This window comes from Coturnix japonica, chromosome 3 (assembly GCF_001577835.2).
Source record: "Coturnix japonica isolate 7356 chromosome 3, Coturnix japonica 2.1, whole genome shotgun sequence".
In the NCBI taxonomy this organism is placed as follows: domain Eukaryota; kingdom Metazoa; phylum Chordata; class Aves; order Galliformes; family Phasianidae; genus Coturnix; species Coturnix japonica.
In genome coordinates, this window is record NC_029518.1 from 52,766,022 (window position 1) to 52,782,470 (window position 16,449).

General features: G+C 35.1%; 1 protein-coding gene across 5 annotated transcripts in view; it reads right to left on the reverse strand.

The window, feature by feature from the left end:
- LAMA2 (laminin subunit alpha 2) overlaps positions 1–16,449 on the reverse strand; it is a 283,315-nt gene that overhangs the window by 67,283 nt on the left and 199,583 nt on the right. For all 5 annotated transcript variants that reach the window (XM_032443478.1, XM_015858546.2, XM_015858545.2 and 2 more), the window contains 4 exons: positions 7,653–7,795; positions 7,016–7,114; positions 1,828–1,939; positions 670–832 (listed from right to left, as the gene is read on the reverse strand). In XM_032443478.1, the coding sequence (XP_032299369.1) occupies positions 670–832; positions 1,828–1,939; positions 7,016–7,114; positions 7,653–7,795 (517 nt within the window). The remainder of the gene's footprint in view (positions 1–669; positions 833–1,827; positions 1,940–7,015; positions 7,115–7,652; positions 7,796–16,449) is intronic.

Below are 16,449 nucleotides of genomic sequence, written 5' to 3' on the forward strand. Positions count from 1 at the left end.
TTAACTAGGGACCCCAGAACTGGACACAGTCATCTAAATGTGACCTCACCAGGGCAGAGTAGAAGGAGCAACAAGCCATTGGTGAAGAATACATTTTCAGTATACCCTTTCTCAAGGAAAAAAAAGTTGGACTATCAGAAGTATAGCAGAAATACTGTACTGGTAGGATTTTTGGAAGTATGTTGAGTGTATAAGATAGGCAATACAAACTTGATTCTATACTGCTTGGAATGCCCATGCTAGTGGACAAAATTTACAAGCAGATAATATTTTATTAGACCAACTGGTCTTCATTCAAACAAACAAACAAAACAAAGAAAATGCAAAGACACCAGATGTTTTTTTTTTTCTCCAAGATCTTTGGTACTAAAACCTTTCATCAGATGAAAAGTAGAAGCTAAACATAAGAAAAAAAAATTGCTTAGAATTTTATGATAAACATTACTGGTATGTGTGGAGCAAAGATGTAATTTGGTAGGAAGTGGTTTCCACCTACATAATCATTTCAAAAAATGCAAGTGCTCAATTAATAGATGTGAAATGCTAGACTCTGCTTTCCTTCATATTTCTGAAAGCCCCAGCTTGAAAACTTGGTTAGAATGTTGTACGACAGTTACAAGAGTCAGATATTATCACAGGGAGGCTGAAGACAGTGGTCTCTCTACTCACTTGAACTCATCCTGAGCTATTCTTTCTTGCATATTCAGCTTTTTACTTCTCATTTCTGTGACCATTCTGTCAGCCTCACTCTGCAGTTCTGGGAAACTCTTCTCCAAGGTTTTGTCTGGGGTTCCAAGCGTTTCATTCAGTCTTATAGCATCTTCATTTACAGCTGCAAGTGGGCAAAAACCATGCGTGGAGGGAGTTAGTAAATAAAAGGGACAGAGAAGCCTGAAGAACTTTCATGTCAACTCTATCAGCAAGTCAAACGCAATTTGCAATCTGCTGTGAAGAAAAAAAGGTGGTTAATCCTGTGAACAGTAACAAATGAGAGATATGTCTCCTCAAAACTTTTATTGTAGCTCTCTTTTAAGCACAATAATTACAATGAAAAAGATTTTATATCCAGTATAAGAAATGCATTCCTCTACTTTTTGCCCCCTCAGAAGAAAGAATTTGCAATTAACATTTAAAATAGCAGAAGATAACTGTGATATTGCTCACAAAATTAAAGGGCAAACAGTGAAAATGAAATTTTAAATTACTTTTGAAGACCTTCAGAATTTCATTTTTAGCATTCAGATTTAGCAATCTGAAGAAGAATAAATGATTGGGAAATCTGGGAAAGAAAAGGAGGGAAGAGGACTTAAAGTCACCCACAGATAGAGAACTTGTATTTAGAAGCAGATACCCAGAAGTGGACAAAAAGGGTGAAGGATATAGATGTATGTATGGTATCATAATCAAGAACTGACTGAATTTTTCTACCACAGCACACTATAAGATATTAAACTATATAGTTCCAGAAACAACTGATTTATGACAATAATTTCCATCTGCAATGTTAAGAAGGTACTTTTGTATATTTATATATTTGTATATTTGTATATCTATATTTGTAACTGCTGTGTAGATGAACAAAAGCTAAGCCCTGTTAGTTACTTCTTCATAATAGTTTTTCTGCCAGTATCTGAAAAAACAATGAAGGAACGTACTCAATATCCTGCTAGTCAGTGTTCATAGGAAGCTTGTTTCTAAATGAAATGTTTCAATCAGACTACTTTTTTCAATGGCTAAACTCTCTTCCACACTGACTCTCAGGCCCTCTTCCCCACCATCATTCAACTTTCTTAGGAAACAACTGGCACATTTTGCTTTTTCCAATACCTTCAGCAGCTTGGAGAATGCTTTTCATGAACTGTCCAAGAGATCTTGCTCTGTCATTAGTCCTCTCAGCATCCTGCCTTGTTTGCTCACCATCTGCTGTCACCTTGGTAGCCTAGTGAACCAAATTCAGGAAAAGCTCAATTAATAAACAGGACGAGGCTTCATCATGCAAAATCCCTAATGGAATTTACTTGAATTTACGTACAAAACTTTCTTTGGGCAAAAAGCAATGGATTATTGATCAAACGTATGGGAAATGTCATGTTCTGTACAGTTGCACAAACTGTTTTACCTTCTCCTCTTCATGGAAATCAGAAGGCTTCAGGTTCTTAGAGATTTTAGTTATGTGCCACTGCACACAAAGAGACACAGGATGAAATTTTTCAATGAAAGTGCTTAAAAAAAACATAAATGTATCCTTTAGGGGATCCTTTCCATAGTTTCACAGTTATGAACTTTACTATTGACAAAGTGCGACAGATATCTTGACCTCTTTCTTTCTTCTCTTGAAGAGTTCTCAAAGAGACAGACTATGCCAACAAGCAAGGAGAATTTAAAATCCATATGTTAGTTAAACAGAGCAAAAGAGGAAAAGAAGTGAAACAGAGTTGTTCAGCTCCATTGTTTGAAGCTGTTGGCTCATAACTTATTGGGTTGCTAACATGTACACTTTGTACAACTAAAGACTTTATAATTTTATTGATTCATAACAGCAGCATGAAGCAACATGAATAAAGGTATCTGCTTCATACCTGAAAAACATGTTGGGGAAAGGAATAACGTTAATACTTTCTAGTTAGTTCTTCAAGATCTCTATGTGCAAAATTGACCCATTTTTTATTACACATGAGCTATTTCAGGCAACTAAGCTTGTTAAGATGCACTGTGAAACAAAATAAAACAAAACATCTCCTTCTCTCCTCTTTAACCAGTGCTTGGGTTGTGACTGTCCAAACTGCACTCTCAAGATACAACTATAAGCAGAGCATTATGGCCTTTCAAATCCCTGGGAAATGGCTAGGAGGCCAATAATTCCAAGCAAACTGAGTTGAGCTATATAGACCATTTTCTAGGTTACAAAAAGTAAAATAAATTATATATTTTTTATATATATATATATATACACATACAAAATGGTCAAAGAGAAACAGTATCATTTTTTAAACAATTATTTTTACTTGATTAGCTTTTACATGAAAGCCCTCAAGATAAGTCAGGACAGCTGGGTTTCAGTGTTCCAATGAAACAGTGTTCCAGTGTTCAGGTTCCAATGAAATTCTTGGCATGATCATGTTGCTTACTGTTTTGGTTTACTTCAGAGTCATTACTGCACAAGTAATTTATATGAAAATGATTAAACAGATGACATCAGAAGAATTAGGAACCCATACAAAACTGGGGGAGTTAGTTTTATTTTTGTCCTATTTTTTTTTTTCATATTTATGCAGCTTTAATCATGCTAATGCTTACTTCCTCTAAGATTTACAAAACCTTCTACCTGCCTGCATTCAGTGTTAAAATATTGTCATAGTGAGTTGTAAAAGGAAACTGCAATAGAAAAAAAGGCAGAAATACTGAACAGCCTTGATGTACCACTGCTCTAGCCTAGCTTTCCATTTCCGACATAATTCTTCATTTAATTGAAAACAATTTATTATATACTGTCTTATCCTCCCCAATAGTCCATTTAATCTTTGCCTTGAATTTTTTTTTTCTTTTTAGAATTTTCACATTCAAATTCATTATATTATATATTTCTATATCCTTTATTACAAACGGTGATCAAAAACTTGCATAGACTTCTCTTATTTTTGATTACTTTTTTGCATTCATGTTAATTCCAATTGGCCACTTTAAGCTCTCTATTTATGACTGAGTGGCATACACTATATTTTCATGCATATTAATCTGTCATCATACAGTTTCCATTTTCACTCTGTAACAGTTCGTTTTAGTACTTAAATCTCATCCTGCTCCACTGTATGCTTTCTGTATTTTGCCATAAATTGCTTTGCTGAAAAATAACCTTTCACTTCATTTTCTGGTCTAGCTTTAACTCCATAAACCAAACTGAATCACAAACATCTTTCACACTGTACCTAGCCATTGCATGGCTAATTAAATCCTTCCATTTATTAATAAAATCCTACTTATTTGCTATATATTCAGTTTACAACTGTTCATAATTTCCATAAAGTCAGACTTCAACTGCTGCTAAGGTTTAAGATTAAAGAAGCAACAGACACTGGGAGAAGACTGAGAGTCCAGCAGACCTAGCCCAGAACCAGGATTTGGAATGAATCTGTCTGGATGCAAATGAGACCTCTTTGCATAAGGGAGACCTCCACAACAGAAATCGGATAAAGCAAGACTCTGAGACCAGCCTGCCCTTGTGAAGTTCACAGTGTGTATTTAATGATAGAGGTTCTATAGGATGCCCTGGATCTAATGTAAAGATTACACTAACTTTAGCAGCTACACATCAAGCTGGCAGTGGGAGTGGAGCCCAACATACATTTCTGTAACTAGTGGGGTGCAGACAACAGAAAGAAGGATGACTCAGATGACACTGTAAAAATAGAAGCTCTTGGCTCACCATCTATATGCATCCAATTGATGCAAACTAGGTTGCCTCTACTACTACTTCCACACATTTCTGAACTTGACAAATCCAGTGGTAGGGAAGAAATGAGGATGACTAAAAAATCAAAATAAGTCACTCTTCAATCAAGAGGATCCCTGACTCTCTTGTAGGTTCTCTGAATGTATGAAAATAGAAAGGAGGAGGTGTTTCTAATTAAAAATAGTGAATTGACAAGAGATGAGAAATCTTAGGGCTATCTTAGGTAACAAATGTAGGAAACAGCATGCAAGTGCATGACACTGTAACCAGTTCAAGAGAAAGAGGATCGTGTGTATGTCATATAACGAAGATGTGGTACAATTTGTCACTGAAAGAAATAAAAAGAAAAAAGAGAGCAGCATTGACAGATGCAGCTGTTTGAAAAGTTTTTGACTGGTTGAAAAGTTGTTTTGTAAATACTACTGTTTCTACATTTTGCCTTAAAATCGGTGGACATTTTTTCTCATGGAAAAAGATTCCTCAAGAATCCTCATCCTTATCACTACTGCTTTCACTTTGTCAAGCCGGAAAGTCAGATATGAGCAGAAACTTTGCTACCTATGGTTCCACTGTGTGCATTAATTACTTCTTATGTAGTTTTGAACTATGTCTTCATTTAGGAATGAGACTTCAATATTCCATTCTTCTTTTTGAAACATTAACCCTATTCACAAACATAGAAAGACAGTAGGACTAGTTAAACTAGAGATCATAAGGCAACTTACTCACTGCACCAACAGCAGGAAGGAAAGTGGTTATAACCAGGCTAATTCCCTAAGATCACATTTTCAACAGTTTTCCTTTCGAGACTGCTTCAGAGAAACTTAGAATTTCTAGCTTATCTTAGGTAACTTACAGGAGGGATGGAAATATATGAGGTTGGTGGTATTGGACAGAGAGTGTGGAAGGGAATAGTTGGAAAAGGCTATTAAAAAGAGCAACTGTGCAAAAGAAAAAGATTGAGAAATCATAATAGAAATATAATTTTCTATGCTTGTAGGGCTCTCATGAGTTTAAAAAAACAACCCACAACTTCTAAACTTAAAGCTATCATAGTTATTCCCAACAGAAAAATAAAAGATCAGGCAGAAGTGAAAAAAACTCATATGCATTTATGAGTGTGGGAGTGCGTATGTACACAAACACATGAGCATACAAATGCATACATTCACTATAGTTGCTTACTTATCCATCCAAGGTTTCACAGAGATTTTTCAAAACTGCATACAACACACACAATTAAACCAATTGCTTTGAGATTTTTGGTTCTGTAAGTATGCTAAAGCTACATGGGGTTGAGGTAAATTCTCTCAGGTGTATATACCAACCTCACAGCAATCAATATTTTGCTTATGTTGCTATTTCATTGCCAGGGAGAACCTAGTCATTAACATTATTTTTGCTAGACCATCACATTAATGCCTTTGGGATAAATGTGTTTTTATTGTCTTTGTTTCATTTTCCTATTTTTTATCCACTAGGTGGTACAATTTATATTATTTTCCTGTGGTACAATTTATATTATTTTCTTAGACAATACTTTACTGACAAAAAAAAAGTCTACCTCAAAAGTTTCAATATTTCAATTTAAATAGTAAATAGCACATCAACTGAAATCCAAAATGTTCTCAGGTTTCCTCATAAATTAGAAATAGAATGTATATATTTAAATAAATGTACACACCCTCTGCAATATTTGAGTTCTTCTTTGACTTCTCCTGTCCCCATTTTAATTACTCATTCATAGACTCTTCATGGGTACAAGTTATTTGCTAAATGAAGAATTTCACTATCTTCCAATAAAAGCTGTTTAAAATAAATGAATCAGCCAAGGCTACCACTACCTCTACAGCTCCTGGGAAAAACAAACCAACAAAAACACACACACACACACTCACAAACAAAAACCACCAAGAAAACACCCCGCCAATGCCCACAGATATTAATGGGAAATAATACCACAAAAAATAAAATAATCCTATAATGAGCTTGAGATGGCTGGACAACAAGTACATATTAGTGAAACCAGGCTACTTGTAGTGTGACAGTCTTTAAAAGGGAAACACACTGAGAACAATCTTGAGATAGTCAGATTTAAAAGAGAGTATTATGAGATGATGTTGTTAATGCAACAGATACCACAGATCACACTAAAATTCAGAAGAAAAAGAAGGGAACCAGGCAGCCCAGTTTCCAAAAGCCTCAGCTGATCTAAGAAAGACTCCAGCCATGTGAGAAACCGTGTGGTAGGCACATTAGTTACCACTGAGCCTGAAATATAACCTGCAGTTGATATGAAGACCTCTATTTCATTCGGTCTCAGATTTTCCAAGTAGGCTTATTCTTGGAAGCTCTTTATTAGTTTCCTCTTACATTATAAAGCTTTACAGGAAATTTATCTCTGTGAATTGGTCCAAAAAAGGTGTTTTTAGAGAACCTGATGTCATTTCAAATATTGAGAACTGAGAAGCATCTTATAATTCATCTATTCCTACATGTTTAATTCATATTCTGTCATTATTCAGCTTTAAGTGAACCCAGACCCCAATGGGATCATAGACTTACTCTTGTCAGTAGTTCATCCATTTCTGTCACCAGTGTATCCAGATTTTCCTGAGCTAACTGAAGAAGTCTTTCTGGTGCTCGCTGAGGTGAAAGCAAATGCTGTTGGGGAAGAAGAGGAAGGAAAGTAGAAGTCTGTATTTTATGGTTCTACACGCTTCCAAATATTGTAGAGAAAAGAACAAGAAGCATTTCCTTTTCATTACATGATGCAACTCCTGTTTATCATTTACCCATTTGTCACATCCATCCATTGTGCTTTCCTTAGGAATCTTGACAGCTTTGCATATTTTAGTGAAAAATCCGTAAGTGTGGTAGGTAACCATAGATTGAATACAATGCATAGCTGCTTTCTGGACAATAAGCATGAACACTATTTTATTTATATCAAGTGTTACTTCTCCTGTGCAAGTATAATCCTTGCATATATGTAAACAAATTATTCCTGCATGATTTACATATTAAAATAATTCAAAATAAGTAACTTTAATAACCACTTACCAACTAAAGGAAGTTTGAAGTAACTAAACCTACTTCCCCGAACCTACTTATAACTGCATTTTTTGCACAGAAAGTTATACTGGAGCATGATTATTAGGTTATGTGAATATGTAACATTTGTATATATGTGCATACATACCTTTAATTCCTGTGTGGTGTTCTCAAAACTATACAACAATTTATATGGAGCAGGCAGTGGACCAGTCAGGTTAACACTCATGATCATCTGGTTTAGTCGATCCAGGTCATCAAGAAGGAGTCCAGTACATTCATCATCGCAAGCTAGGAGAAGAACAGCAAAACCGTTTCATTTCTGATAAATGTTTAAGGCATATATTTGAGTTAGAAATATTTTACATCACACATAGAATTTTTTGAAAGTTAATGCTCGTTTCAGATAATTTACCCCAACAGCACAGTGTGATAAAAAGTGGAGACAGCAGCTGGGGAACAGGAAATACTTCATTGCTCGGGAGTTAGTAATAAGACAATATAATATAAAACAGAGGGCAAAATTAGTAGGTTTACCTCACAAAAAGAGGAAAAATTAACGTTTCCCATTACAGACAAAACCCATATAAAATCTTAACTTAGACAAGTAATTTGGAGAAAGTCTGGAAAAGGGGAAAGGTAATTTGGAAAATCTAAGGAGCAGTTTAAAATCTATAGCACAGTTGTGAATTTGAACCATAAGATAAACTACAGAAATCTAACACTTTATGTATTTTATAGTCAATAACACCATGGCCACTCATGTTTAAATTGTAATGCAAACAGTAAAAAGAGTCTGGGAAAAAATATTGTCAGTTTTCTTTTCAGAAATGCTTTTTCCTAACTCCTGTCACTTACCAGGTTAGAAATTTTTCATGTATGATTTTTTTTTTGCTTGCAAATACTCTTTTGCATGAAAAATACCAGTGAAGGCTGCATATAACAAAAGTAGTTTGCATTTCCACCCCCTCTTCACCTTCTATTAAATATCACAAGACATTCTCATAACTAAAAACTTGTACTATGGATGCTGCAGAGAGGAAAATTCCTCATCCAATCCAAAGGAGTTATGGGAATACCTTTCTGTTTTCAGAAATAAAGGTGTTGCATATGGCTGACAAAGTAAACCACTTCTTAGGACATGGAGCAAATTGTGAAGCAATGAATGTGTTCTCCAGTGATATTAAGAGACATATTTTCACAGAAAATTTTTACAAGTATACAACTGTTTATCTAGGAGCATTATCTCAATAATGCTCCTAGATAGCACACTGGCAGAAAACCAGTGAGAAATATGCATGTGTTTGAAGAAAAAGGTAAGTAATTTTCAACAGGGAATTTCATTTTTTTTTCTGAAATGTCTTGTTCACATAGACTGATTTTTAAGGTTTTCAGCCACATCAATCTTAAATGTATTTCTTATTAGGTAGAATGACTCTCCAGTACAGTGAGACCTTGAGTCAAATACAGGAAAAGTAAAAATTGTGAATTCTAGTTTTATACACTAAGAAGATCGTGGTGAGTGAAAAGGAGAAAAGATAGATTCTGCATTAGTGCAGTAAGAAATGTGTGCAGAAAACTATATAATGTTATTTTAAGATCTCCATTTGCATTTTCACTGCTTCCATTTCAGACTCCTTCCTCCTATATCTCAATATTTTGTTACATAAACTGAACTAGAAATTCTCTGTAGCCATTAGATGATACATTCTGATTCAAGTTCTAACAGGAAATACATATATAAAATTAACACCGCTCCAGCTCTTGTCACGTATATGTTTGCTTTCAGAAATTAGGGAGAATAAATGCAAGTTTTACAGCAAACTGAACGCTACATGTAACAAACATCTGTTCTGTAGCTGGTCTAGAATGTAATCACTTTTCATAATGCAAAAATAGTAATCCTGGACCTGAAAAGATTTACTTAAAAAAAACAATTATTTTTCTTCTGATACGTAATATTTCACTTATAAAACAAGATAGATCTATTCACCCTCAAAATTATCACAGTGGATGGTAACAAAACAATAAAAATTTGTTATATGTTGAGAATAAACTTAATTCACATCAATAACAACAGTTTAAAAAAAGGCATCTTATAAAGACATGAAGTATTCTCAATGAGTTAAAAATTGGCACTGTGTAGTGAACATTCAATATAAATTAACCAATTGAAAAGATTAAGTATGTCAAGTGAGGACCACAGTTGAGTAGATGAGACAGAAGTAACCTACTCCAGTATGCAGCCTGAAAGGCACTAGATCTAAGGCAATATTTCAGGAGCATGATTATATTTTATGAGACAAAATTTTTACGCGTCTTTATCTATAAAACTGTCAAGATGAATTTGTGTCTAATATAAATAAATGCAGCACTAAATTCAGATCATTACAACACTACAAGCATGTGAGAAGCAAATCATGCAGTCAATAATACAATTCTGCAGCGAGCAGCTAATGGAAATTACTTTTTCCCACTTTTATCATATTTCCCCATGCACAAGAAGCTCCATAAAGGATTTTGACTTACCTCTTGTGATGAGCATCTCCAACATTTGCATGCTAAAGAAATTTTATTTGAAGAAATAACTGATCAAGTAATTAGAAACACTATAAATTTATGCATATATAGCCACTTATTCTTACAAAGAGAAAATAACATACAATAAAGGAAACGGGTGACAGAGCAATAGTATGTTCCTCCACCTGGGCAATTATCCTTACAGAATTTTTCTTTAATACATTTATTGCTTTTAAAATGCATTGGCTGCACAGTGCATCAGTGTTATGTCTAGGTAATATCTGATGTAAGGGAAACCATGAAATCTCTGATAGTGGTCTTAATTTATGACAGCTGCTGCCTCTTCAGTATTACTGTTTCTGGCAGAATCAATAAAAACAGCTGATTTTTCACTGCTCTTATCCAACTTTTGGCCATTACCCTATTTTTTCCCCATTCTGGTATTGATTTAAAGCCGAACAACCTTCTTTCCACTCCTGTACTCATTTTGGCCAGAACAGAGATTATTTTTTCCACAGTGTCTCATGTGGTGGTGCGTTCTGTATTTGTGACCACAACAATGATAATACACCCATGTTTTAATTCTTGCTGAGCAGTGCTTGCACAGCACAAAGGCCTTCCCTGTTTCTGCCACAGTCTCATAATGAGGAGCCTGGGGGTCAGCAACAGATGGGGAGGGGACACAGGTAGGAGAGCTGTATAACCAAACTTGTACTCCCTACGAGATAACATTTTGCTCAGCATTAATAGCTGGGGGAAAGAAGGAGAAGGGGGTTGATCTGTGGAGTTATGGTAGCTGTCTTTCCAAGTAACTATTAAGCATGATGGAATCCTGCTCTCCTGGGAATGGCTGAACACTTGCCCGTCAAAGGGAAGAAGAGAATTATTTTGCCCTGCTTGCCTATGCAGCTTTGTTTGAGGTACTAACATGTCTCAGTCCATGAATTTTCTTGCTTTTACCTATCCAGTTCTCTTCCCCATTACACTGTGTGGGAGTGGGTGAGCTGCTGAGTAAAGCTTCAGTGCCTACAGTCGTTAACACAATAGCCTACCAAAACAGAGCCCTTGTGGGCTGCTATAAGCTTAAGGTGCATTGAAAATGCTACTTGTTTCAGGGGATTTGTGTGAGTGGCGTATCTCCAAAATTTAAGCTAAATCAGTATCTAAGGAAATGACTCAGGTTTTTTACTTTTGTTGTTTATAAAACCCTATTTATTGGTTTTGATACATGTCGGTACTTGATCGGTTACAGAGCACTTGAGAAGGGCAAAAGACACTGAAATATGGGTATTAACTCAACATGAGCTCAAACATCATAAAACAAAACTAAAACAGAGAGAACCTCTGATAATAGCTTCCATGCCAAGCAGGAAGTGTTGGTCCCATATTGAGCTCATGCAGACAATGGAACAGCTGGCCAGTGAAATGAAAAGATCAGTTCTTACCTCTATGTCATAAGGGCTCACACATTCTGTTACACTCACAACATAGCAGAAGCCAGGCCAGTACTTCACAGACCTGGTATTACATGCTATCATTTTCAGATCAGCCTCTGAAGGTTTGTAATAACCTTCTAGCCCCTGCTGAATCAAAGACTGTGTGGGAGCAAGAAGATGTTTCTTTTCATAGATTCTTCAAGATCTGACTCTGTTAAGAGACAGCGATTCTGCTTAATTCTGAATTTGAGATAACTGTGATCATAGAGCTACTGCCTAATATAGAAGGAAAATCTTGATTCTGCAAGGAGCAGAATTGTAAGAGCTCCCTCTTTCTCATGAGGCAAGTGGGAAAAACTCCCTCTCCTTGCAAATGGCAGTCTGCTTTAAGTACTACATTTAAGTGTCCAGGACCAGGCAGTAAGAGAATCCCATCTGTCTTTGTCTGACTATCCAATGTCCTCCTTTTACCTATAAGAAAGACTTAAATGTGTAAAGATTTAAGTTTGTTGACTATAGTAGAGCTGAATGTCCATTTTTTTTTCATGAGACTGAGTTAAAGAAAAATTCCTAACAATGAAATATCTGTTTGACCTCTCTAGGTCATGACTGATTCCTGTTCATCTTTAATCTCACACAGCAGAACCAAATTGACTGCTCTACACTGAAGTTTTGCTTGACCCCAAGGAACACCTATGACAAGAGCGTACTCCTGAGGAAAGGTTTCTGTAGTTTGTGTTCCAAATACACTAAAAATACTGAAGCAAAACTCTTTATAGGACTCTACTGTAGTTATGACTGGTGCTCAGAAAGCATTCAGAAGGTGAGTTCTGACTTGCTGTATGTTTAATGATAAAACCTTGAAGTTCTCACTAGGATTTATTCTTCTTTTTCTTTTTTCATTTCCCCCCCCCCCCTGAACAGTCACTGTTCTGAGAGCAGTGCAATTTAAAGGTCTTCATTTTACGTACTACAAACTCTACAACTGAAGTGGAATGTCACAGGGTAAAACAAAAAACACACCAGAGAAAGTACTAATGTAAAAAAATAACAACACACAATTGCTACAGGCTCAATCCAATCTCTTTTTAACTCCTCCTTTTGTAGATAAGATCAAAGGTCTCTAGAAAGGATGAGGAAGGAGCAATATGCTTTTTGTCTTGTTTCCATAATGTTGGTATGTGTATGAAAAACTTGGATCAGTGATCTCAGCCTGCTTGACCATGCTGGTTATAGATAAATGGAGAAGTGGCTGCTTCTTCTCATCATACAGCTCGGCTGTGTTCTGGATTGGAACTATTGAGATTTAGGAAGAAATTAAATGTCTTGAATACTATTCTGAGTATAGGTCAGTCAGCAATTGCCTCCTGTTGATAATTTTCATCATAATGAACACTGAGGTGTTCAAATGCATTGAAGTGCACTTATTACAGTAAATATGACAGTGATGCATAAGGAGATATTGGTCACTTTGCATAAGGAGATATTGGTCACTTAGAAGACAATTGATTTGAACTTATAATTGAAAATCTAAATCTGTAAGTGGTAGAGAAAATTTGTGAGAAATTTTGTCATATTTTAAATTAAGAAAGGATGTTGCCAGAATTACTAAAATTAATTTGCAGTCACTATCTGTTTTTCTATTGGCTACTGACTGTTTCTATAGAGAACTGAAAGCTGGCCAAAGAAGAAGATTAATTAAGATAAAAATTACAAGGAAATCCTCATCAGATTATTATGATTACATGATGATTGGTTACTTTAGCTGGGAAATAATCGAGTCATTAACCATAGCAATGCAAGAATTTACAATCTTTATGATACATCACCGATCATTCAGAACTTTGCAAAACCAATTAAAAAAAATAAAAATCTACTTTTTGGATATTTCTTTCCATCCCCTAAGTACATACAAAAAAAATACTGTTGTTCTGTTCTAAAAACATAATGGAGAGTAAATTCTCCCTGTGACATTCACCTATTACTATCTTTCTGTAGTTACTTAGCAGTAAATAAATTCTTCTTCACAGAGGGGCTTTTAAAAATATCTTCTCTTTCCATTCTACCTGCAGTTTTCTAAAATATAACTGTTACAACACAGCACTGAAACATGTCATGCAAAAAGCAACTTAAAAATGGCAAGTTAGAAGTAAGACTGTAATAAAACAGATTTTCAGCTATATGAAAAATAGATCAGTTTAATCAGTATAACAATGCCTTTTTCTGTTTGCTTGTTTGTTTTTTTTGTTTGTTTGTTTTGTTTTTTTTTAATTGTAAATATTTACTCTAAAACCTTTAGAATACTTACAATAGGAGATATATTTAAACATTAAACAATAAGACTCTATAATGTTGTGGGTTAATTCTCTCCCTGATTGGATTTAAATGAGTATCCTTCAGCTTTTATGTCTTTTAGTACAGTGTGACCTTTGACAGAATTTTCCAAATTTTTTTTTATTCAGATGCTTATTCTTTGTTAAATATTCAGATTTTCTTTTTTCTCCTTCCAAAACATAATATTGAATAGCTTAACCAGTTTTATATTACTTACAACTATATCCAAGCATGAGTGATTGTATTTGCATGCATTTTCATCACACCAGACCATTTTACTACCTAGCTAGGGCTTTTTTCACATTTCTAACAGCTACAAAGCAATTGCACCAGTATTTGAAATTAAATTGCAAATGAATAAAAGTGGATACATGCTTGCAATTCGTTTGAAATATGGAATGCAAACAGGATTCTACATATGGCATTAATTTTCTGTACATTAAAGTACTTAATCACTATTATTATTACCATTAAGGCTTATTTACACCTGAAGCTAGTCAGAAAAGTGTTTACCGAGTAGTTTGGAAGTGGTTGATACACAAAACTAAAAACATACTGTTTATAGGATCAAATTTTCAGCTGCATTAAAATCAGACTGGAACAGTGAAATGTTATGGGAATAACAATATAAATCTTTAGGGTTTCCTTGAAAGATGTTCCTAATGGTTCTTTGACAGCAACTATTAAAGAAAATTAGGGACTGCAGCAATACATATCTAACAGTTAAATAAAACACAGCTGTGCTCTGAAGCCTGTGACACACGAGATAGTGTTAACCATGGACAAATTTCAACCGAGTCCGTGTTCGCCACAGTTCCCTTGTCTAGCATAGTACATGTGCTCCAAAAGTAAGTGGTTTATCGATCAGTCTCTGCCAGGGAGTGTTGCCCTGCACTAACAAAGGCAGAGTAGGTATTATATGGGGGTGAGGAATGTTTAAACAGAATAACTTGCATGTAGCAAGAGCAAACAATCATGAATTGTCTACTGAAATATTTAAGCAGTTTTTGCAATTTATGACAGGGATGTTATCGACATAGTGCCAGAGCAACTCGCTTCTGTGGTACAGGAGACAGTCAGGTGCCTCCCGTCTATTTCTCTAGATGGTTCTTTTTTTTTTAATTTTTTTTATTTTTTTATTTTTTTCTGACCAACAGATATAATCTCTTTATTTGTATCCTCCCTCCTAGCAATGTCACGAAACATCTATATACAAAGTCAAAGGATTGTTTTTTTGGATGAAAATCAATTAACCAGCTGAAGCAAAAACGCTGCTCCAGGTAGTGCAGATACATTTTAACACCAGCACACAATTATGCCACAGTTAAATCAAAAATTATAGAGGGCCACAGCTTTCAAAGCAAAAAGGTGGAAAATTGGATTTGCCTGCACACAGCTTTTCCCATTGATAGTGAGATTTTTAACCTTATTATCCACACCATGAAACAGTCTGATTAACAAATTGGAAAACTACTACAAGTGAAAACTTTCACTTAACCTGTTTTATACAAAGAAACTCTTCCATCCTGAATAAAACACCTATTAAGGAGTGCCCATGGCTGAAAACAATGGCTAGTTCTGGAATTAGTCCTGAACAGATATTCAGGATGTAGAAAAAAATCATCTTCATTCAGGTACCACTCTGGAAAACGCAGTTATTTTAAAATTTTGTAACTGCAAGAGCTAGGAACTTAACTCGTGACTATATTTCTCCTTGACACACGAGCTGTGAGATGGATTTGAATGTATAGCTACCTCTCTGAAATAGTTACCTACTCTATTTGCATTCATTTTGAAGCAATTTGAAACTGTTTAAGATAAAGGATGTTTAGACTTAACTTACATCATTCCATTCTAACTTACATCACTTCCATTAATGAACTGACACCATATTATTAATAAAAACGTTTATGTATATATTCCCAGTAATTTCTCCACTCACTTTCAAAAAGGAACTGTACCTAAAACCAGGACTAATAATGTGAGAGCACTGAACTTAGTAATCACGCTTAGAAGCCTAAGACCAAGTCACTATCCAAGAACTGATCATAACAATTAATCCAAGTGAAACTATGTACTGCACTCTGTAGCCCCATATGGCTATGTATAGCCTTATTTAACTAATAGCTTCCTGCTTATCCACTCAGAAAAACCACACTTCATTTTTGACTGATGCGATGTCTTCATTCATTTTTAGCATTTCCTGTGTTGCTCTATCTTTCCAATTTGTTTTTAAATTGCTTACAGTTTGCTGGGACTGTACTAGTTGATATTAATGTTACAGAGCTGTAGACTTCTCAGACCTCTGAGTATTTCGATACAGACTGGCCACATTCTATGAAAAAGAAACTGCATGTATGATATCTATTTGCCCTGATGTTTCATGTACCCCTTACAGGCCAAAAGCCCTACAAAATGGAATAAACTTTATTTTAAATCCTTTTGTGGATAAAATTTAAGGTAAAAACATTAAAACTAGTTAATGCCAATATATATTAAAGAGGCATATATTAAATATAGCATAATGTGAGCTCACCAGATATATATCTATATTCTATTTTAAAATGGAAAATGTTAGCCTTGAGCGGAAAAGAAAAAAGAAAGGATACTGCAGATTAGTTTCTACTCAGGGTGGATGAAGATGGAGGAGTGGAA